The sequence below is a fragment of the Atheta coriaria genome, unplaced genomic scaffold, assembly GCF_025399875.1.
Source record: "Atheta coriaria isolate IRGN ID8LTWV9N9 unplaced genomic scaffold, Caltech_Dcor_3.1 hic_scaffold_8_pilon, whole genome shotgun sequence".
Classification (NCBI taxonomy): domain Eukaryota; kingdom Metazoa; phylum Arthropoda; class Insecta; order Coleoptera; family Staphylinidae; genus Dalotia; species Dalotia coriaria.
The window spans coordinates 1,077,123-1,098,862 of record NW_027045450.1 but is presented as its reverse complement, the minus strand read 5'-3'; the positions used below and the strand labels follow the sequence as shown (position 1 = coordinate 1,098,862).

Below are 21,740 nucleotides of genomic sequence, written 5' to 3'. Positions count from 1 at the left end.
GCATGCGTTAACTAATGTTCTGCAATTTGTTGGCGCAGATTGCGGGTATTAATTAAGATGCCTATTCCGGGAATTCGGAAGAATGGTCGGCGCGCAGGTGATGCCACCCTGGCCGCAGCAGCCGAAAAGCGACCGAGACGAAATTGCGTGCGCCGTGTCTCAATATCGAAATTGGGCTGCTGGCTGGTTTCTGTGAGAAATCACGGGGCATCACGGCGCGGCGTCGTGTGCGAGAAGGCAGAAAGTCGCAGCGAAACGCTCGAGAATTATGAATAGAATGGGATAAAGTTGCCTGCGCGCGGCGCGCACACGAGCAGCAAAGTGACAAGAAGTGTAAGTAATGTAATTTGGAGAATTTACATTCTAAGCCGGTGCGGCGTGTGTGGTCCGCGCTCGGTGCTCTTCGTGCCGGTCCGTCGCGGCGGCCATTCGGGGTTCTTGCGCCGCGCAGAGCACTCGTGCGCACAGTGTTCAGCCAGACGCCGCAGTCGTCACTCGCGGGCCAAATATTCACCAATCAGCACGACGACGTGCACAGTGTCAACTTGCTGGGTGTTATCAATCACACTGCACACAGTAATCATCTGCGAACAGCGTGCAGTAGTCAAGTTTGTTGTTAAACAAAAGCGCAACGCGTGTTTTGGGTTGCAGCCGTAGCCGAGTTGTGTGTGCGGCGCGACTTCGAGTGTGTGCTACGGGCGGACATTGTTCAGTGCTCAGTGTGTTCATGCTGCTGCGGGTTTTAGAAAGTGTTTTCGACACGCGTTTTTCTTACTCCAGATTTCTTCCGGCGCATAGAAATGAAAAGATGAGCGTGCCACAGTCGCTCGAAGAGTCAGTTGCGCACCCACGTCGGAAAAGCGTGCGCAGTGCGTAAGAAAGTAACGTCTGCTCACTGATCAAAGCGCGCCGGCGGAAGCCGGAGACATTCGTATTCGCATCGTCGCCGAAGACCACGGAAAGGAAACTAGTAAAACGCGCGTGGGAGCGAGACCGAGAGATGTCACGAAGAATTTTGGGACGAGCGCAGCACGGTGACAAGACCGCGCGCTAATGCCAACCCTTTACGGTGGATGCGGATAGCAGCGCGCTGAGGATGGCCGCCGCCACCACCGCCGACGCTTCCATCGGTGAGTCGCATGCCGACATCGAACGGCACAAGAGCGACCTGTACACGCGGCCCGGCTGGTGCGATGCCGCCGTCGCCCTACAACAAATCGAACAGGTAACTTAAATTTCTAACCACGATTTACCACTATTTCCATTCTACATAGCAGGCAACCCAACATACACCCGAATTCAGATCGGGTGATTTCTTGCCCACGCAACGCAATGCGTGCGCATTGTTTTATTTTGCACGTGTTTTCATTCATCAAATCGGCGGCGTACGTGCCGCGGCGCGCGTGTGCGTTGCAATAATCGCTTCATTTGCATTTTATATTAGCGGCCATTACTTTTGCGGTTGGCGGGTTTGCGGCTTCTCTCTCAAGTGTCACTCGAGTGACATTCGGGTGTAAATATGATTGCCCGTCGCGTATCAATCGCGCGCGCACACACGACGTGCACGGCGGGTTGCGGGCGGCTGCGACTGGCGCACACAACATACACACACGAATACATCGACTGGCATTGGTGGGCGATGTTCCGTATTACGCTATCCTTGGCGCGGACCACCGGGCGCGCCGTCGCGTGTGGTCCGCGCCCGTACCTAGGCCGAGGCATGTAGATATTACCTGCGCGCGCGCGCCCCGTCTCGCTTGCGCTTCTTTCGTTTTGCGCTCTCTTGTATACACTGCGCGTGCGTTTGTGTGTGTACGCGACTCCGGCGGCTTCGTCGTTCGTTCTTCTTCGTCTGCCGCCTGGCTTCTTTACGTGCTTTCGGGCCATTCTCGACCGAGTTCGGTCTTCTTTCTTTCGCTCGGTTCCTTTCTTCCGCTCTCCGGGCTCACCGAACACTGAAACAATTGAATAACGACGAGATAAATAAACCACACACCAACACACACACATACAAACGCGCAGCGAGGACCGCAAAAGGAAAGAAAAAATTGTTTTCAAACATTTTGATCCATCAATTAATTCATTTTAATTGCGCGTTGATTGCATCCGTTTGTCGTAATCGTTTCAATATCCTTTCTCTCCTGCCTGCCACACTTGTATTTATATATGTGTGTGTGTTTTGTGAAATTTTTATTTTCGAGAAATTCCAAATAAAGAGTAAAACTCATCTTTTTAAGCATATTATATTAATCCACGGGCGCGCGCGCGCACAGACATGCGCTCGCCGGGGCCGACCTTGAATGTTTTACGAGGTAACGCAGCTAATCTTTACGAGAGACCACCTAAGTGCGAGAAGAAGCGGCCGAGGAGGAAGATCCGACTGCGTGTGCGTAAACAGAATCGAAAAATACGTTTCAATGCAACTTTATTGCATCTCGCATGCAAATTTCGATCCTAAAATTAGCTTTGATTGAATTTTTCCTCTGTTGAACTTGACTTCGCTGAGCGATATTTAGTTAAGTAATCAAGCTGCAACGGAAGAAATCGCCCGGGGGCGAATCTCGACGTCGCAGCGACCGCGAGACGCCGCCGTCAAGATGGTCGCCGTGTGCGCAACCACAAATTACGCTCTCTCGCGTCTCTTTCCTCTCTTCTCCGGTCTTTCGTTTACTCTGGCGACATGCAAATGCCGCGCGCGCGTGGTTCTACGACGCTCTTTATAGCCGAAAACATTAGACACGCTCTGCGTGCGCCGCACTTTTTTACGACTCAATTAGCATTAAACTCTTGTGTGTTTGCTCTTGAGCGTGTGTAAAACTCATCTTTGCAACGTGCGCCCGCCGCCGATTCAATTACGTCGCCCCGAAATTCGCGCCGTAATTGGCAATTAAATGTGTGTATGCGCCATGCGAAATGATTGACATATCTTCCAATATATATATACGCGCGCGGTCGTAATTTGCCGAATTAAAGCCCCGGTGTCGGATAATTTACGAGCGTTTTTAAATTTATGACCGCCGTGGAGAATGCGCGCAGGTAACCGACGCTCCGGCTCCGCTCGCCGCTTGTGACGTCTTCATTTCACATCATGGTTGCGCTGTCGGAAAAAGAACTGAAAAAAAAAACGAACGAAACCGACGATGGTGTTGCGGTACCGCTATTCACAACTTTTCAGCATGTTGCATGAGGGTAGTAGGGTTGGTACGCACAGCTGCACAACGCGACCCTCCTATATAGATGTGTGTGGTATTCGTTTCGGTAGTACCGTCCTTCCCAGAAGGACCCGGTTGATTTTCGGACCGCGACGCCATTTAAAATCCCTCTGTGCGTAAATTCCTCGCCCTTTTGTTACGCTGTTCGCTTTATTTCACTTGTCACCCACTGCAGAGTGACTCAATCAATGATAAAATTGATTAGAAAATGTTATGATGTGTATGTGTGTATGTTGTTTTGTTGGGCTTTGGTGCCTGTGTTTTCTTTCGCCGGTCGGCGGTGAGGCGCAACGTTGCGGCGCGCGGCGGCGTCTTGTGTGGTCCCGGCCGGTGACGTCACGCTGCGTCTTGTGTGGTCCCTTTCATGTCGTACGGCTCTCTCGCGGTGTGCGCGCCGCGCGGCCACTCTCGCTGCACACACTTATACACAATATAATCGGAACACGGCCCCGCGAAGAACCATGCTTACCCATCCGGTCGAAAACATTCGATTAATCGAGGATCTCATCCGCATTTTTATGTAATTTTTTTTTTTCATTTTTTGTCTTCCAGGGTAAGGCAACTGGAGATCGTGGAATATTATGGCTGCGAGCGCGAGCACAGCGGCAGTTGTATGCGCTGGGGCGCTTCCTGGACGCGCACGCTGGAAAGGTGCTCTTCGTGGCGTTGCTGGTGATCGCGACGTTCTGCGTGGGTTTGAAGAGCTCCACGTTCCACTCGAACATCGAACAGCTGTGGGCGGAGCCGGTGGTCGTTGAGGATGCGACGGCGCCGACGTTTTCCGCGCCGCCACCATCGTCGGAGGTGTTGTCCACGCACCAGATGGTTGTGCAGACGGCGCTGGATCCGGACGCTAGTCTTTTACACCCGAATGGGCTGCTGGAGCATCTTGGGATGATCAAACGCGCCGCGCAGGTTACGGTCACCATGTTTGATATCACCTGGCGGCTTACGGACATCTGCCAGAAGGCGAGCGCGCCCAACTTTGATATGCACTATATTGATCAGATTGTTGAAAGTGTCCTGCCCTGTTCGTTTGTTACACCGCTTGATTGCTTCTGGGAGGGTTCGAAATTACTTGGGCCTGCTTACCCTGTTCATATACCGTAAGATTTTTAATTTTTTTTTTTTTTTTACTTAAAATTTATATTAATTTATTTTGGGTGTGTAGATTTGGTGTAGGCGATAAAGTAAAATGGACGAACCTAAATCCCCAGCAGTTAATGCTGGAAATCAAAGAAAAGAAAGTTAATTTCGACTATCAAATCCTGGAGGACTTCTTCCGGCGGTCGGGGATCTCCGCAGGATACCAGGAGAAGCCATGTTTGAATCCGAAAGACCCCGAATGCCCGTCGACGGCACCCAACCGCAATTCTAGTCAGCTCGTCGACATCGGCGCCGAACTCACCAGCGGCTGTTACGGCTTCGCTGCGAAATACATGCACTGGCCGGAGGACCTCATCGTCGGCGGCGCGGTCAAAAACAAAACCGGGCACATCAAACAAGCGAAAGCCTTACAAACCGTTGTACAACTTATGGGCGAGCATGAACTCTACGACTTTTATTCCGAGACTTATAAGGTGCACCATATTGGTTGGACGCAGGATAAAGCCGCGACAGTATTACGCGGTTGGCAGAAACGCTTCGCGCAGGAAGTCGAACATCTCACCAAGAGTAATTCATCGGGGTCGTATTCGTTTAATACATTCTCAACGGCTACGTTGAATAAGGGACTCGCGGAGCATTCACAGATTGATTTTGTGAAACTTGGTGCCGTTTTGGCAGTAGCTGCGTTTTACGCGTGGATTGTCCACTCTGGTCTGGCGGCCATGTGTGTGATGATTCTTGCTTGCGGCGCGGCGGCCGGTTTGGGTTTCTGTAGTCTGCTGGGCTTACCGATGAATCTACTGACGACGCACGTGTTGCCTTTTCTTAGTGTGGGGTTGTCATTAAGGGACATGTTTTCTTTGCTGGCGACACACAATAAGAAACTGGCACCGCCGGAGTTGTTGCAAAGGACTGGGCCGACGATTCTCATCGGTGGGATGTGCCAGGGTGTTGTTTTCTTGATTGCTGCGAGTATTCCCTTTCCGGCGTTGAGGATATTTTGCCTGCAAAGCGCGGTGCTGACTGTTTTTCACTACGCGACGATTTTGTTTGTCATGCCGACACTGATTGCGCTGCACATGCGGTGCAAAAAGGCAGCGGTTCCATGCTTCAGACATGATACAAAAGGGTTGTCTATGAATAACAACAATGAAAGGGTAAGTCGTAATTGAATTAAGTAGTTTTTTACTTAATAAAAATAACGCCATTTTGTGTATTAACTTTTTAGGACCATGAAGCGAATCTTCTAACTTCGGAATTCATCTGCCATCAAAAACGTAGTTTGTTAACGTGGTTAGTTAACAAATATTTGACATTCTTCATCTTCAAACCAGCGATACGCGTGTTTCTTATCATCATCTACGCAGGCCTCATTGTTTTCTGCGTATTGGAAGGTCTCAAAGTGGAATTCGATGTAAAATTATCAAGTTTTCTACCACGTAACACGCAAGAATATCGCTACCTGGAAGCACAAAACAAACACTTTGGATTTTACAACTTCTACCTCGTCACCACCGAATTCGAATACCCATTAAATCAACCCTTAATGTATGAATATCACGCATCTCTAGCTCAAGTCCCAAATGTCTTGAAAGACTCCAATGGTGGCTTGAACAACAACGATTTCTGGCTCGCGAATTTCCGCGATTATCTCGCTGATCTCCAAACGGAATTCGATCTTAATCGAGAGCGACATTGTTTAACCAGCGAGAAATGGTTCGCAAACGCAACGGAGAAAGCGGTATTAGCGTTTAAATTACTTGCGCAGACCGGCATCGTCGAATTTCCCGTGGATAAGAGTCAGATATTCAATAAGAAGTTAGTTGCGGGTAAAATTATTGACCCCAACGCTTTCTACAACTATTTATCCGTGTGGAACTCCAATGATGAGATTTCGTACTCCAGTTCACAGGCGAATCTGACGCCGAAACCTTTGCAGTATTACAGCTCAAAGACTGAGTTTGATTTGAAGATTCCCAAGTCACAACCGCTGAAATACACGCAGATGCCGTTTTATTTGAAGAATCTCAGGACGACAAACAAGATTATTGAAACTTTACGCAAAATTCTTGCTATTTCGGATGAATTCAACTCGAAGGGACTGAAAAATTACCCGGTTGGATTGATTTTCGCGTATTTCAACCAGTTCTTGTTATTGGATAGATTACTGGTTGTGCAGTTAGTCGTCACAGTATTAGCTGTGGTGTTGTGTATCAGCGCGTTGATCCACTGGAGCAAATTACTTTGTTTGATTGCAAGTCTTTTGTTCAGTGTATTAGTATTATGCTTTTTGAGCATCAACGGTTTGACTGGCACTGTTGGCGCGTTGCATTTCATCGTCGTGGCTCGTAATGTCATGCTGATCATGTACGGCTTTCAAACTGCGATGGGCAGCCGCGAAAGACGTCTGCGCATGGCGATTGAAATGCACGTGGAGACCCTACTTAAAGGTGATGTGGGGTTGTTACTCTGCGTGGCTGTAATGGCGTTGTCTAACTTCGAATTCATCCGGTGTCATATGTGCCACACGCTTTTTGTATCAACTGGAGCGTCCATGGTTAATGTAATGGTATTTTTCCCGACTTTACTGTCGATTCTGGGCCCGCGTGGAGAATTACAACATTTAGAACATTTGGAGCGAATATCCACACCTCCGCCCAAGATGGCGGCGACGCAATCTCGACAGAGCTACTCCAAGCAATCATCGCGCAGATCCGCGCCTACGAAAGCTACAAGAGAGCCTAGTTTAACGACAATCACCGAAGAAAGTTGCAATCAAAGTATTGTAGTCGAACCGCAGGTGACAGTAGAATATTCATCACCTGAATCGAGTTCAAGTGGACATGGTGGTCCTTACACCACCAAAGTAACAGCCACAGCTAATATTAAGGTGGAGCTGATTGCGCCTGTGTATCGCAGCAGTAAGTGCAAACCGCATCGCTCTTCGTCATCGAGCAGTAAACATAGTTGTTCGGGTAGCTCATGCAAAAGACATTCGTGTAGGTGCTGCAAGAACGAGAAGGAAAACACTGACAGTGACAGTAGTGCAAGTGCTGAAAACGCAGATTGCGCCGGCGATCAATGTACAAACTCGCGTAGCTAACAAAAATGTAAAACAATTTCTCCGGACTGAATACACGTTGTTTATTTTTTTGTTTTCGCTAATCGACTGAAGTTGTTTCGACTGTATTAATCTTTATATCTCTTGTGTAGAGTTGCTGGAAATTATTGAGCAGAGAGCAAAAATATTTTATGAAAATTGTACTGTATTATAGAGCGCTAATTTAGTATTCATAATTCTCTTGTATCATAAACCTGTGTATATTGCATATATGTATACCATTCATTTATTTATTCGACGAAAAAGACAGACATTTGTAAGATATCGCATCATCGACGAGAGTGATGAGAAAGAGCACGTTTATTCATAGTTCTTATTTATGAAATCGTAATTTCTAAGTAATAATTCGATCACCATTTTTTTAAATAAATATTAATTCATATGTGTTCGATTGATTTCAGTGTGAGAGTATGGCTGATAATTGCATCGTTTTGTGATAAAATGCTGCAAGTTGTGTTTAATTCAAATATGGACATTGTCGTAGTGACGACAATACCACTTAATTCACCAAGCCATGTGCACTACATTTCAATGCTAACATACTAGGTTCGTTTGCAGATCGAAAGATGGCGCAGCGATTCACTTTATGCATTTAATTGGATGCCAGCGTCGGTGTGATTACTATTTGTAATATTTGTATGTATCAGTGAGTGTGCTGTGCGGAATCACGCGATGCGCTCACAAAAAAGTGAAGAGATAAAAACGTAAACAAACAGTAAGAAGGTTGCAATGCTTGATTTTACATGTATATTTTGAATAACACTACTGATGAAATTATAAATATTAGGCGGTTTATGAACTACAATTATTAATTTAATACTGAAATCATATTAATATCAGAACTAATGTATTAAATTAAATTTTCAGTGCCAACGTCCAAACTATTTATTGATATATTTAACCATGGAGTAATTTAGTGCATTTTAATGTTTAATTTTTATTAAATATAATGAGAAATGCCGCGAAACATTCTGTTTCTATTTGTTTATATCAATTATATGCTGTGTTATATGCAGTTAAATGCTTATTTAAATAGAACTGTTTATTTTGAGCATAGATGGCGCTAGGATGCACTTATTGTACTAAATTCCAAGCATGTGAAGAACACGCGCGGTGAGAGATCACGCCACACGCACAAAAAATGAAGAGATAAAAACGTAAACATTTGAATAACATTGAAGATACTCGTAAGTCTTAAAATTATTAGTTTGAGTTGATTTGTAAAGTAAACGCGTGTACTTAGTTGCAGTAATATTTATTATTTAATGATGTTAGACTTTTGTAAATATTTAAAAAATTCTAAAGAATTAATTTTGGTTCAATTAATATGTTATCTTAGTACTAATTAATTCTTTATTGGAAATGTGAATTAAACAGTGTAATTTGTGGGCCAGCATAACTGTTTCGGAAGATTTGGATCTTTTGGGTATGTAGAATTATTTTCGTTGTTTGCATTTATCAGTGATTTCATGTGCTGCGTACAATATTAAATTATACAATCGGCGGATGGCGTTGCGATGCACTTGTTCGCATTTATTTCTCAGCGCACGTCGGTGTGAATATCGTTTGCATGTGTCAGTGACGACTGTTCACGGAGTAAAAGTAAACGCGCGTATTCTTGAAACCATAAACAACACCGTAAAAACTATATAGTTTGTTTTATATTTACGTAACTTGTACAATATAAAAGGATAAGTGAAAACGTAGCGGGGTAAATGTAGCACGCATCTCTTGAATTTTTACTTACAAATTATTTTTGAGTTTACGAGTTTTCATGCTTTGATAATTCTCGCAAAAATATGAAAAAACACTCATTCGTCTTAGCACTTTTAATTACTATTTCTTAACTTTTACCATACGAACTATAATTATTTTATTATCTTATATGTAGCACCTCCATTACCATTTCTTTCTTATGGAATATTTTCGAACCCTCTTACTTTCTCGATTTTTATATTTTATCTTATAGAGATTTTGTCGTAGATTAAGAATTTTTAATCTGTTCCTATCTATCTGGTTTAGTTTCCGGGAAAATCACAACCAAAAAAATCTTAATATTGAATAATTTTATGTGAATATTCGTGGAAACAAAGACAATAACAAAATCTAGTAACAATATACCAATGTACAAATTTCCAAGTATACACCATCAACTTGGAATAAACGTATCAAACATTTAAATTAAACATTAAACATTACACATATAACGTTTCGATTTCTTTGGCAAACTTCTTCGCAACAACACCGCGCTTCAATTTCAATGTGGGCCCTATAAAAACAAACACATGAATTAATATTACATTAATTACATTCATTCTGATTTATATCTATAGAATACTAACCCAATTCTCCTGTAGCAATGGAGAAATCACTCTCCAAAATCTTAAATTTTTGTATACGCTGCGCATTGGACACCGCCATCTTATTAGTAGCATCAATCCCACGTTGAATCTCCTTCACCAGATTGGGATGCGGGCCTGCAGCGAGCACTTCATGGGTGGTACTTGCCGGACATCCCAACTCATGCAACCATTCCTGACACTCTTTTGTAAGCGTACTTATCGGAGCACCTTCCGCATCAATCTCAGTCTTCAAAGTAATCAACACCGAAATGAACTTCATTTGGTCCCCAACCAACATAACATTACTCAATTGTTGCAATTGATTCTTTAAGATATCCTCAATCGGCACCGGTGCAACATTTTCACCTCCAGCCGTAATAATCAACTCCTTAAGTCTTCCGGTGATATAAACAAAACCTTTGTTATCAACCGTGCCAAGGTCGCCAGAGTGTAGCCAACCTTCAGCATCGATAGCTTCATCAGTTTTGGCTTGCTCACCAAGGTAACCCATGAAAATATGCCTTCCATACATACAAATCTCGCCATTTCCTTGATCATCCCTGTCGAGGATCTTAGTCTTAGCTCCGGGGATTGAACACCCAATGGTTTTAAAACCACATGCGTGTGGTACACTCACAGTATGTGCACCAGCCGCTTCTGACATACCGAAAACATCAAGAACAGGAATATCCAAACTCATAAAGTACTGTTTTACTTCAGCAGAAAGCGGTGCAGCGGCTGTAAAGTATCCTTTACAACGACTGAAACCCAAAGCGGCTTTGACCTTTTTGAAAATCAACGCTGAAGCAATATTGTAACTCCAACTAGCGCTGTCAATTCTGCAAGAATTTACATACAAACAAATTAAATTTTTTATCTCGCATATTAGTCGCGTGCATGACGTCGCATTTTAAATTAACAATCATCATATGGTTATGTATTATATAAAGAAATTTTGTTATTCACTGCCATCACGCCTAATTGAGGATTAGCTATTATTATGAAGCCCGCAATTCAAATGTATACATCAGTCGCGTTTGCACGTCTAGCAGAGAAACATCACTGTATAATAATATTTTGATTCAACATAATAACCTGTTCTTACACAACAAAAAACTAAAAGTGGTAGGTAAACATTTCTCATTCGTAATATTTTATTTCAACTTTAAATCAACTCAGTTTCACTTTACTTTCAATCAGTGAACGTTGAAGAGTCAATTAATTTCACGGTTTAAATTTAAATTTTATTTCTATTCAACACTTACCCTTTCATACGATTTGTGTGGTATTGCAAAGCGTGTCCTTTGGCCCAGGTAGCTAGTGCTGTTTTAAGTGGTCCATTTTGTTTGCCTACCGCGAGCATCTTCTCGCGGATTTTCTCCCAAACGCGTGGGACGCCTAAGAAGCGAGTGGGTTCCGCTTCACGAAGAGTTTCAACCAGCGTGCCTTTCAGTGCGTTCTTATCAGCGAAGTACACCGAGGCACCGATTGAGATCACCAGATAAATATCGACGACCTGCGCTGCGACGTGACTCAGAGGTAAAAAACTTACAATCCTCTCAGTGCCCAAATCAAGTTGAGCGCGTTCGTGGATTGATAACGCGTCCCAGATCAAATTGTCGTGGTTCAACATTACTGCCTTCGGGTTTCCCACTGTTCCAGACTATAAAAACATTCATTTTAATTCGATTAAGGTGAGTTAATTTTCTCTTTTTTGATTTATAGGTCAGGCCATAGTTTTCACTTTACGTCGAGCGTAAACGTTTCGCTAATGCTGATTTCTCGTTTTTTTCATTTCAAATCAATTAAATCTGCTGCGTGCGCGATAAAAATGCAGTCAGAAATAAAATTAGTGTTTTTGCGTTAATTCAAGGCCGAGTTTTATCGAAAAATAATCATCCGTTGGCCTTAGATAAACCTCTAAAGCCAATTTCTAGTCCTCGCATCTTTAAAATAACAAAATAACTATTATGCAATGTGGCATAAGCTCGACACTCGTACGTAAAACACTAATTTAAATGTTGAGTGATTCTCATAGTTGTAAAACGTAAATTGGTTTGCTGTTTGTTTTGCTTACCGTGAACACCAACGTGCAGCATTCATTCGGCGCCAGATTTTTGATAACTGACTCGAGTGCGTCGTCGGATTCTTGCGCGCCGAGTTCCATCAGTTTTTTCCACTGCAAACAAAGCAAGAATTAAATAGTAATTAATAATAAATTATTGTTTGCGTGTTTAATTAGACTTACGCTGTATACAGATGAATCTTTCGGCTCGCCGGTGTATTGTACAATGGCCTTGAGTTTAGGTAATTGATCTCGGATGGAGAGGATTTTCTGTAGTTGGATATCATCTTCGACGACACAAATATTCGCGCGGCTTACTTGCAGACAATGCAGACAAGCATCAGGTGAATTTGTCGTGTAGATTCCTGCGGCAATACCGCTAAAAATAACAATAATAACACACAATTAAAATTGTAAATTTTACATGATCTATTTTTATTTGTGTGTTTTTAATAATGGTTAATTTACTACGAATGTGACGTGACAGCCATTTTGAATGGTATACATTAAACATGAATCACGCATTCAAGCGTTGAATTTTTTAATATTTAATACATATTTCGATTGTTTCGGTTCGGTAATAGTTAAATAACTCCCGTTTTAATACGCATATGGGTCAAACGCGTTCGAATTTTTTGTTATTTCCGGTAGAAACTTTAAATATTACTCACCCAGCAAAGATGGCGCCCAAATCAGACATAAACCATTCGGGGCTGTTGAATCCCAGAATACTAACGCTATGATGACGTTCCAAACCCAATTTGATGAAGGCTTTTGCTGTTGTACGCACGTTTTCTAAATATTTTCTGTTAAATAAATAGTTAATTAATTAATTAAATAATATTAATAATAAAGTAGAATATTTACGAGTAGGTTATTTTGTGCCATGTTTTGTCGACTTTGTAAGCTAACGCGGTGTTATCCGGATAAGTTTCGGCTGATCTCTTTAGTAAAGTAGGAACTGATATCACCGGATGACGTTCAATGGCAGTTCCGGTTTCCGGAATGCGTAGTTTTACCAAACCATCGGGATGGATTGTTGTGTAGTTGTCAGCCGGCTGAACTTGATCCGGCCCTAGAAAGATAAAAATCTCATTTAGAAAAAAACAGTTATAAACATTTTTAATAGGATGCGATAAAGATATTAATTAGGACAGACAGTACTATAACCATAATTTAAATTAGGATTACGTTAAATCCGTTTATAACACACGTAAAAATTAATTTTTACTGTAAAATTAAAAATGAAAAATGTTCTTACCTTCTTGATGATTGAATGCGATTTCTTCCATGTCTACTGCGCTTCTGGTTTGTTCTAGGAATAATAAAAAATATTTACAAGACCTGTTGCTAGTTCAGACCCAAAACAATAAAATTATTGCGTAGATATTTTGTGAATTCTTTCGTTCACCTTGAATCTTAAATTCACACGAATGTGCTCGTATGCTACTTGTGTTTTTGTTGCTTTTAAAGGATAAGTAATATTTATTCTGCGTGTAGACAGCACGACGTTGACTAAACTTGCATCGCGACTTTATGTCATTTTGAACAATCGACAGTAATACCTTTTGTGCAATTATACTGAGCAATTAAAGTATAATAACCAACTTTGATCAGTCAAAAGTGCATTTTGTAAAATTACTATTAATTCACCAGTATCACCCGCACCTACACAGTAATAATATGCGTTATTGTGTTGCATTAATGTTATACACTACTTTGTTATAAAACTCCCGGTATATTTGTAGTCATGAATAACAAACAAGGAAACTTGATTTAAATTTTCAGCAGACGCTGCAATCGTATGATTCAATTCAAATTTTTTATAACCTAGTAGTATTGGTGCTTGAAACGTGCCATTAAATTTATTCATAGATAAAAAAGTTTACGGTGTTATTCGGACAAAGTTTAATTGCATCAATAAATGAATAATTTTTATATATTTTTATGCGTGATTTTAAATGCAACAAAAAATATGGACCTTTGTTCTACAGCAAATATTTTGAGATCATAGATATTTGTCGGAATAGTTTAGAGACTTTAAACTTTAAAAACTCGAAATTTTTCATCATTTTGTGTGTTTTTATTGTTTAATAACAAATAAGACAAACTATCCACGACGAGGATGTATGATATTAGTATTTATTTAATGATAAATTGAAAGAATATTGACGTTAAACAAAATGTAGGTCGATAAGAACTCGTTTTTTAAAAGTTTGCAACTTGTAATTTAATTTTTTAAATATTAATTGCTTGGTTTTCGACAGATTTGCTTAATGTACTGCATAATACAACATCCGATTTTAATCCTTATCAATTCATAGACAAATATGTCATAATAAATATTTGTAAAACAAAAAAATACAAAAAAAAATGCATTTTTAACATAACTTGATTAATTGATTAATTAAAATTTAAAAACTTACGTTTTATTAAAATAAACTTTCTACGTAAGGATTTAATTTAAATCCTTGCTTAGTTGGAGAATGCGGTGTGGTTTTGGTGTGGTCCAGTCGCACTGACCGAAGGCACGATCGCAACTCGAGTGTGACAAACGCGAAATCGCCGGATTCGCGTGATTACTACGAAAGTCGCGTCCCGGCAACCTCTTATATCAGTGCGGCATTATCAAGATGCGCGCCTGTTCAAACGACGACGACGACGACCGTTCGACGATGTGCATGCACGTCGTGTGTGCGCGGCATATACAACGTATTTGTCGTCAGCCCAACGACGCACTGACTTCGATTCCTATCGCGATGATAATCTAAACCTTCAGAGCGTCAATTCATATCGCACATGTTATAAAACTATGTTTAATCCACCCTATAAACATAAAAAGTTTCAACAAAAAGTTTAATTACATCATCCGTGTGGTTTTTTGTAAGTTTAGTTGCATAACACGATGTATAATATAAAAATGGTTTTAAAGTGACAGCGTGGACTCTGAATCTTTTGGTGGTTACTCCTTGTGTTCATTGTTACTAATTAGAAAAATATTGCTATCTAAGCGTACAAGTGAGAATGATTCACTCATATTTGTGTATGCGCGTACTACATACTATGGACTTGAATGTGATTACAGATTTTTGGATTAAACAAACAATATTATCAGTCGTATAATTCATAATCGTTGTAACTTGGGTATTCGGTGATATTCTACTACTTTTTTGATGGTAACCAATCAAATTGCGTTCTTTTTTACCAATATTAGGCAGTTTAATCATATAAACAAAGTCTAGATTTACAAGTACGTTTATTACTTGCTTAAGTACTATTAAAGTTTGACACTACACTCTGATCTGTCAAAAAACATTGAACCGGATATAAAGCGATAAAATTATTTACACCTGGCACTTAATAACTAATTTTTGGATGGTAGGATTGAATGAACTACATTTTTCTTCTTCTTTTGTCACAATTGCGGATTATCCTGATAAATGGGATCCAAATGACAGAGGTTTTACTGTATTTAGTTATTTGTACGTTCTGGTTGTGACAATGCGTTGGTTTTTTTATCAACATAGTTCGCAATTAACACGATTTGTAATCGACTATGGGTCCATTAGCGCACATATGCGTGCTCGTAGTCTTTAGTGCATGTTGTGAGTTCATTCGTATTACTCATTTCAACGTCTTCTTTCTGCGCGTGTTCAATTTTTGCCACAATTTAACACAAATAGTTTGGTGTTGATAAAGTAAGTGATTTTTTGTGTGCCAATGGTACATCATTATTTTGTTGGACTATTTTCGGAATATATGAATAATAATGTCATTTGCATGTGTTTTGTGCACTTTAATTGCATATAAAAGTAAGTTCCATTGTCAAATTGCGCGTCAATCTCCTCTATCGATATTTGTATGCATATTTTCGTGCTGTATCTTATCTTTTAACATACTTAATATATAATAATGGCTTTGCATTTATTACGTTATCATTTTATTGTAAAAATCAGTAAAAATCATCGATGTATTCGGTGTTGCTATAGCAAACAAATACATAATGCTAAATATGTTACGATAAATGACATTGACATTGATATCGTGGATCACGATCAGCAAGTTTTTTTGTTGTTGCAACAAGTGCGTATCGAATCGCACATTACGATTGGATGTACTTTTTTCTTTCGAGAGTTTTATTATTCATCAACACAATTAATTGTATTCATTACTTTGCACGTTATTCAATTGTGCAATTGCTTCCATCATTATTAATGCCGACATACTTCTAAATTGATTATAAGTTATAGCAGCTTTATGATATGTTGATTGTTCAATTACAATATATCGTAGTAATTTTATAGAAATAAAAATTAAATTGCACCGATAACATTTGCGTATGGACGTATGGACGTCGAACTTGCACGCGATAAAATGATGCTGTTGAATGCAAATTAGCGAATTTCTATTTTATATTCGCTTATTTCCACTACCACAAAGTTTATAACTGCGAGTGCAAAACAGTTACGCATCCATTTCATAATAGTCTATTGTTTCAGTTGCAGTTTAGCCTGCAGTGTCAATAAATAATTGTGTGATTCACTTCGTGGCTGTACAATATGGCTACAACCCATGTGAAAGAGTAAGTTTTCTATATATAAATGTAATTTAATAATAATATAAATTTAATTGCTGCGAATGTTTTTTATTTAGGAGTAAAAGGTTGGAGTTTATTCTACACGGGATTAAGCAAACCGGTACGTGTCACTTGAATATTATGCTTAGTCACTTTTAAGATTTATTGCTGAGAATTAATGATGTTTCAATTTAGTCATACGTGCTTTCCTCATGAGTATGTATTGTCATGTCATTGATCTGTTGTTATCTTGATTATTGTTTTGAGATTATTGTGGTAGGTTCACACTTGATAGGATGAACATATTGATTTGTACGTTTATTTATTGTGTTAATAGTTGATACGAAAAATCTTTCGCCGGAAACTACTCTCAATGAATATCTTCGTGACCATATGCATCTCACTGGCACTAAATATATGTGCCGTGAGGGTGGATGTGGTGTCTGTATTGTTTCTGTTACTGCCAAGAATCCACGAACGGGTGTTAAGGAAACATTTGCAGTGAATTCTGTAAGAAGTTTACAAAATATTAAACTAAGATTAAGTTTAATAATAATTTAAATTTAGTGCTTGGTATCGATTTTGTCTTGTGGTGGTTGGGACATCACTACTACTGAAGGCCTAGGTAATCGTAGTGATGGGTACCATCTAATTCAGCAGAAAATAGTTCAATTCAACGGTACCCAATGCGGTTTTTGTACTCCTGGTATGGTTATGAATATGCATGCACTGCAGGAGTCTGGAAAAATGACTATGGCTGAGATAGAGAATTCATTTGCTGGAAACATTTGTCGTTGTACGGGATACAGACCCATTTTATCCGCTTTTAAATCAATGGCAACTGATGCCGATCCTAAGATCCTAGGCATCATTCCTGACATTGAGGAATTGAAACTCTGCAAAAAAGAAAACTGCAAAAAGACATGTCCTACTCCGTGCCAGGACGTAGAAACCCCGTTGGTGTATGAATTAAAACAGGATGCAACAACAAACAACGTTGTTGTTGATTCGAAAGATGTTCCTGTACCTACCAACAAGAATTGGTTCAAAGTATCATCCATTAAAGAAATTTGTGATGTTTTGAAGTCTCGTGGTGATGAAGACTATAAACTGGTAGGTGGAAATACCGGACGAGGCGTTTATTGGGACATGGACAAGGCTAAGTATTACATCGATGTCAGTGGAGTTCCTGAATTGCGTTCCATCTCTCATAACACTGATAAACTTGTTCTGGGAGGAAATGTGACTCTTACAGAGATGATGGATACGTTTACCCAAGTTGGTAACAGCGATGAAAGTTTTAAACATCTATTGAGAGCTGTGGAGCACATGGATTTGGTAGCAACCGTACCAGTTCGCAATGTAAGCTTCTTTTCTATAAAACTTTAGAATTATGTATGAAAATTACCATTTCTAGATTGGTACAATTGCTGGTAATCTGTTTATGAAGTACAAGCATAACGAGTTTCCTTCTGACGTGTTTCTTCTTTTGGAAACCATGAATGCTAAGCTTGTTCTAGGTATGCCTGTTAATAATCAATCCCTAGAATATTATTTATACCATTTATTATAAATTACAGGTAGCAATGAAAAATCACAAACTGTATCACCCCGTGAGTTTCTTGGTCAAAACATGTTCAAAACAATCATCCAACGTATTGAAATACCAGCTCTCGACTCAAGCTACAAGTTTCAATCTTATAAAATCATGCCCAAATCACAAAATGCACACGCGCATGTCAACGCCGGTTTTCTTTTCAAACTGAATGCAGATAATGTTGTTGAGCAAGCAAATATTTGTTTCGGAGGAATCAATCCAACTTTTGTTCACGCTACTAATGCTGAAAAATGCATCATTGGTAAACAGCTATTTAACAATGGCAATATGCAGGCATTATTTGCCAAACTTGACACTGAATTGACTCCTGATTATGAGCTTCCCGATCCAAAACCGGATTTCCGTAAAGCATTGGCTATTGCCCTCACATATAAAGCTATTTTATCCCTTGCACCGGATACAATGATCACGAAAACCAACATGAGCGGTAGTCAAAAGTTGGTTAGACCTGCAGTCTCAATGGGGACACAGGATTACAAAACAAACAAATCGATGTATCCAATTGGTCAACCTGTGGATAAATACGAAGCTGCTGATCAAGCTTCAGGAGCTGCTAAATATATAATGGATTTGCCTGATTTACCAAATCAGTTATTCGCTGCTTTTGTTATGGCGAAAGCACCAGCTGGATCGATTGTTAAGTCAATTAATGCTTCAAAAGCTTTGGAAATGGAAGATGTAGCCGGGTTTTACCAAGCTTCTGATGTTGAGGAACTAGGTGGAAAAAACACCTACATTGCTCCATATTCATTTTTGCCTGAAGAAGAAATTTTGTTTGTGCCCATTAATGGCAAAGTGCAATACTATTTCCAACCTCTTGGAATTATTGCAGCCAAAACTCAAAGACTGGCTGAGTTGGCTGCAGACATGGTGGAGATTGAATACACTTCTCCAACAACAAGTCCACTGCTTAACATTAGAGATGTTTTGAGTCACAATGAAACCTCAAGAATCACGCATGATCATACTGTGGTACCCAAACATCAAGATTTAAATACACCTAAGAAAATAAAAGGTAAGTTCGACATCAACTGGCAGTACCATTACCACATGGAAACACAAGCAGTCAGCGTGGAACCAGATGAGGATGGTAAATATAATATACATCCTGGTACCCAATGGATGGATGCTCTACAGACGGGTATTACTAACGCTCTGAAAATCCCTGCGCATAAATTGAACATAACTGTTCGGCGTTGTGGAGGATCATATGGTGCAAAGATTTCTAGGAGTAATTGGCCTGCTGTAGCCGCTACACTCGTAGCCATGAAACTACAGAAACCTGTAAAATTATGGTTACCGTTTCACGTCAACATGAATATTATCGGGTGCCGTAATCCCATTGCCAATGATTATGAAGTAGGTTTTGATGAAAACGGTAAAATTGGATTTTTGAATCACAAAATCTATCATGATACTGGCCTGCACATTAATGATTTACCAAAGGAAGCGATGATGGATCTACTTCTGAATACTTATAATTCAGATGCAATGCAAGTTGATTATAACTATGTGCGTACTGATATGCACACCGCGGCTTGGACGAGAGCACCGGGAAGTACTGAAGGTCTTGCTATGATGGAAGCTATTATGGAGCATATAAGCTATGCACTTGGGAAGGATCCAGTTGATGTGAGATTAGCTAATTTGAACGTGACTAAATACCCGATCATTGGGACAATGGTGGATGATTTCTTGAAATGGTCAGATTTTCGTGCAAGAAGGACAGCAGTGGAAACTTTCAACAACGTATGTTTAAAAATTGATTAACCATGTTCCAAATTTAGAAATTTGTCGCATTTAGGAAAACCGTTGGAGGAAACGTGGTATTGCTATGGTACCGATGGTTTACAATCTTAATTTCTTTGGTAATTTCCAATGTCACGTCGCTATTTATCAAACAGATGGAACTGTTACAATTTCACATGGTGGGATTGAAATTGGGCAAGGAATAAATACAAAGGTATTGTGAGAATTGAAATTAAGATTTTTTGTTTTTATGATAACTGTAACTGTAATAATTGTATTTGTTTAGGCGGTACAAGTGGTTGCTCATTCATTGGGCATCGATATGAACATGATATCTGTGAGTCCATCGAATAATCTCACTGCAGCGAATAATTTAGCTACTGGAGGAAGTCAAACAAGTGAAGCAGTTTGTTTTGTACGTTTTAAATTATAATTTTTAGATACACTGCTATGTAATATTGGTTATGTTTACAGGCTTTCCAAAAAGCATGCGAAGTTTTGAAGAAACGTATTGATGAAGCTACAACAGCAGCTAAACTTCCAGCGGACACTCCATGGCCTCAAAAAATTCAAAATTGTTACAATATGGGCGTGGAACTAATTTCAAACCAAATGTAAACTTATACTTTACATTATTATTTCTATTATTCTTACGATTTTAACTTTTTAAATGCATTTTAAAGGTGGGTTAGTGATCCAAAGAATTCAAGGGCGTATCCAATATATGGTGTTGCTGCAACAGAAGTGGAAGTAGATATTCTTACAGGAAATCTAATAATCCAGCGTGCAGATATCATGGAGGATGTAGGCGATAGTATGAGTCCTATAATTGACATGGGACAATGCGAGGGTGCTTACATTATGGGTTTGGGGTATTGGACCAGCGAGGAAATGATTTTTGACCACGAAGGTCAGAAGATGACTAATCGCACTTGGACCTATAAACCGCCTGGTTGCAAGGATATTCCAGTTGATTTTAGGGTCAGGTTTCCGGACGGTATGCCGAATCCGTTGAGTCCATTCAAAACAAAGGGTATTATTATTGTTTTTGAATATGGCTTGATTTAGTTTTACATATACGGTGTATAATTTCAGCTACCGGTGAACCTCCGCTTTGTTTGGCATTCTCTATTGCATTAGCTGTTCGTCACGCAATTAGAACCGCCAGGACCCAATCGGATCCCAATGCGGATCCATGGGTACCAATAAGTAAGAATTATTTGCTTTAAGTATTAATGAGATATTAATTGTTTTCTTTATCAGATGGACCCTGTTCAGTGGAATGGAATTTCATGAATAGTCTTAATAATTATAAACAATATAAACTTTAATTGCTCTTTATTTTCTTCGATTTATAATAATTTCATTTAATAATTAATTGCTGCGTTTACATTTGGAATTATAGGGAATATAATAAATATATAAAAATGCATAAAAATTTACAGTATAAAGATTCTGATACAAATGATAGTCATAGCATTGCGGATCTTGTGAATAGAGATAATTCTGTGTAAACAAACACTGCTGCACCACTTTTTCTGAATGTATTTAGTGAACGAAACTAGATTTTATTATACAGGCTTACGGACCGCATGCGATTTTTTTTCAACACCCTGCGAGCCCACTTAAACTACATACCTGCTTATCAGTGCTACACTCATTCGCTTGAGTCGTCTTAAGGTTTAGTATTGCTTAGCAGTTCAGTTACTTTAGTTTCGCTTCAATATTAGTGTTGTGCACGCGAATATTTTAATATTTCTGGTTTCACGAAGCAATAAACTCAATAGATGGCGACTGGGGTTGGTTTCTGGTTCAATATTCTATTAAATAAAATACACAGATGCACGTATCTTGATTTTGACTTCAATTCTATTCTAAGAGCCAAAAAAACAATCAACAAATAGTATTCTCTTTTTTATTCTACCTTGACACGTTAATTTAACAAAAATA

At 39.8% G+C, this 21,740-nt stretch overlaps 3 protein-coding genes across 5 annotated transcripts; 2 read left to right on the top strand and 1 right to left on the bottom strand.

The window, feature by feature from the left end:
• The first annotated feature begins 348 nt into the window (after nucleotides 1-348).
• On the top strand, nucleotides 349-7,822 carry ptc (protein patched). The gene is made up of 4 exons (XM_065309464.1): nucleotides 349-1,225; nucleotides 3,765-4,318; nucleotides 4,384-5,476; nucleotides 5,548-7,822. Exons 1-4 carry the CDS (start codon nucleotides 1,097-1,099, stop codon nucleotides 7,420-7,422), a joined length of 3,651 nt encoding a protein of 1,216 aa, XP_065165536.1. The 5' UTR covers nucleotides 349-1,096; the 3' UTR covers nucleotides 7,423-7,822.
• A 1,669-nt stretch (nucleotides 7,823-9,491) lies between these two features.
• Nucleotides 9,492-14,582, bottom strand: LOC135797704 (very long-chain-fatty-acid--CoA ligase bubblegum-like). 2 transcript variants are annotated; one of them, XM_065310188.1, is made up of 9 exons: nucleotides 14,274-14,582; nucleotides 13,109-13,162; nucleotides 12,715-12,922; nucleotides 12,519-12,653; nucleotides 12,031-12,226; nucleotides 11,860-11,961; nucleotides 11,048-11,445; nucleotides 9,783-10,621; nucleotides 9,492-9,709 (listed from the first exon to the last, which is right to left on the bottom strand). In XM_065310188.1, the coding sequence occupies exons 2-9, from the start codon at nucleotides 13,137-13,139 to the stop codon at nucleotides 9,636-9,638; spliced, it is 1,983 nt and encodes a 660-aa protein (XP_065166260.1). In that variant the 5' UTR covers nucleotides 13,140-13,162; nucleotides 14,274-14,582; the 3' UTR covers nucleotides 9,492-9,635. The 2 variants fall into 2 exon arrangements, with proteins under 2 accessions (XP_065166260.1, XP_065166261.1); XM_065310189.1 differs by lacking the exon at nucleotides 14,274-14,582 and adding an exon at nucleotides 13,259-13,368.
• LOC135797703 (uncharacterized) lies at nucleotides 11,343-21,381 on the top strand. Of its 2 annotated transcripts, none has more exons than XM_065310186.1 (13): nucleotides 11,343-11,476; nucleotides 16,347-16,429; nucleotides 16,501-16,544; nucleotides 16,761-16,933; nucleotides 16,991-17,785; nucleotides 17,841-17,943; nucleotides 18,004-19,790; nucleotides 19,846-20,004; nucleotides 20,077-20,205; nucleotides 20,265-20,404; nucleotides 20,474-20,823; nucleotides 20,886-20,999; nucleotides 21,054-21,381. In XM_065310186.1, the coding sequence occupies exons 2-13, from the start codon at nucleotides 16,407-16,409 to the stop codon at nucleotides 21,119-21,121; spliced, it is 3,885 nt and encodes a 1,294-aa protein (XP_065166258.1). In that variant the 5' UTR covers nucleotides 11,343-11,476; nucleotides 16,347-16,406; the 3' UTR covers nucleotides 21,122-21,381. The 2 variants fall into 2 exon arrangements, with proteins under 2 accessions (XP_065166258.1, XP_065166259.1); XM_065310187.1 differs by lacking the exon at nucleotides 11,343-11,476 and adding an exon at nucleotides 15,450-15,545.
• The last annotated feature ends 359 nt before the right edge of the window (nucleotides 21,382-21,740 follow it).

Excerpts from the sequence above, each read along its gene's own strand:
- ptc (XM_065309464.1), top strand. The coding sequence starts at position 1,097 with ATGGCCGCCGCCACCACCGCCGACGCTTCCATCGGTGAGTCGCATGCC. Across the intron at positions 1,226-3,764 it reads CCCTACAACAAATCGAACAG|GGTAAGGCAACTGGAGATCG; the intron begins GTAACTTAAATT and ends TTTGTCTTCCAG. Across the intron at positions 4,319-4,383 it reads GCTTACCCTGTTCATATACC|ATTTGGTGTAGGCGATAAAG; the intron begins GTAAGATTTTTA and ends TTGGGTGTGTAG.
- LOC135797704 (XM_065310188.1), bottom strand. The coding sequence starts at position 13,139 with ATGGAAGAAATCGCATTCAATCATCAAGAAG. Across the intron at positions 12,654-12,714 it reads TGGCACAAAATAACCTACTC|AAAATATTTAGAAAACGTGC; the intron begins GTAAATATTCTA and ends TTTATTTAACAG. Across the intron at positions 10,622-11,047 it reads CACACAAATCGTATGAAAGG|AATTGACAGCGCTAGTTGGA; the intron begins GTAAGTGTTGAA and ends AAATTCTTGCAG.
- LOC135797703 (XM_065310186.1), top strand. The coding sequence starts at position 16,407 with ATGGCTACAACCCATGTGAAAGA. Across the intron at positions 19,791-19,845 it reads CAGTGGAAACTTTCAACAAC|GAAAACCGTTGGAGGAAACG; the intron begins GTATGTTTAAAA and ends TGTCGCATTTAG. Across the intron at positions 20,005-20,076 it reads GGCAAGGAATAAATACAAAG|GCGGTACAAGTGGTTGCTCA; the intron begins GTATTGTGAGAA and ends GTATTTGTTTAG.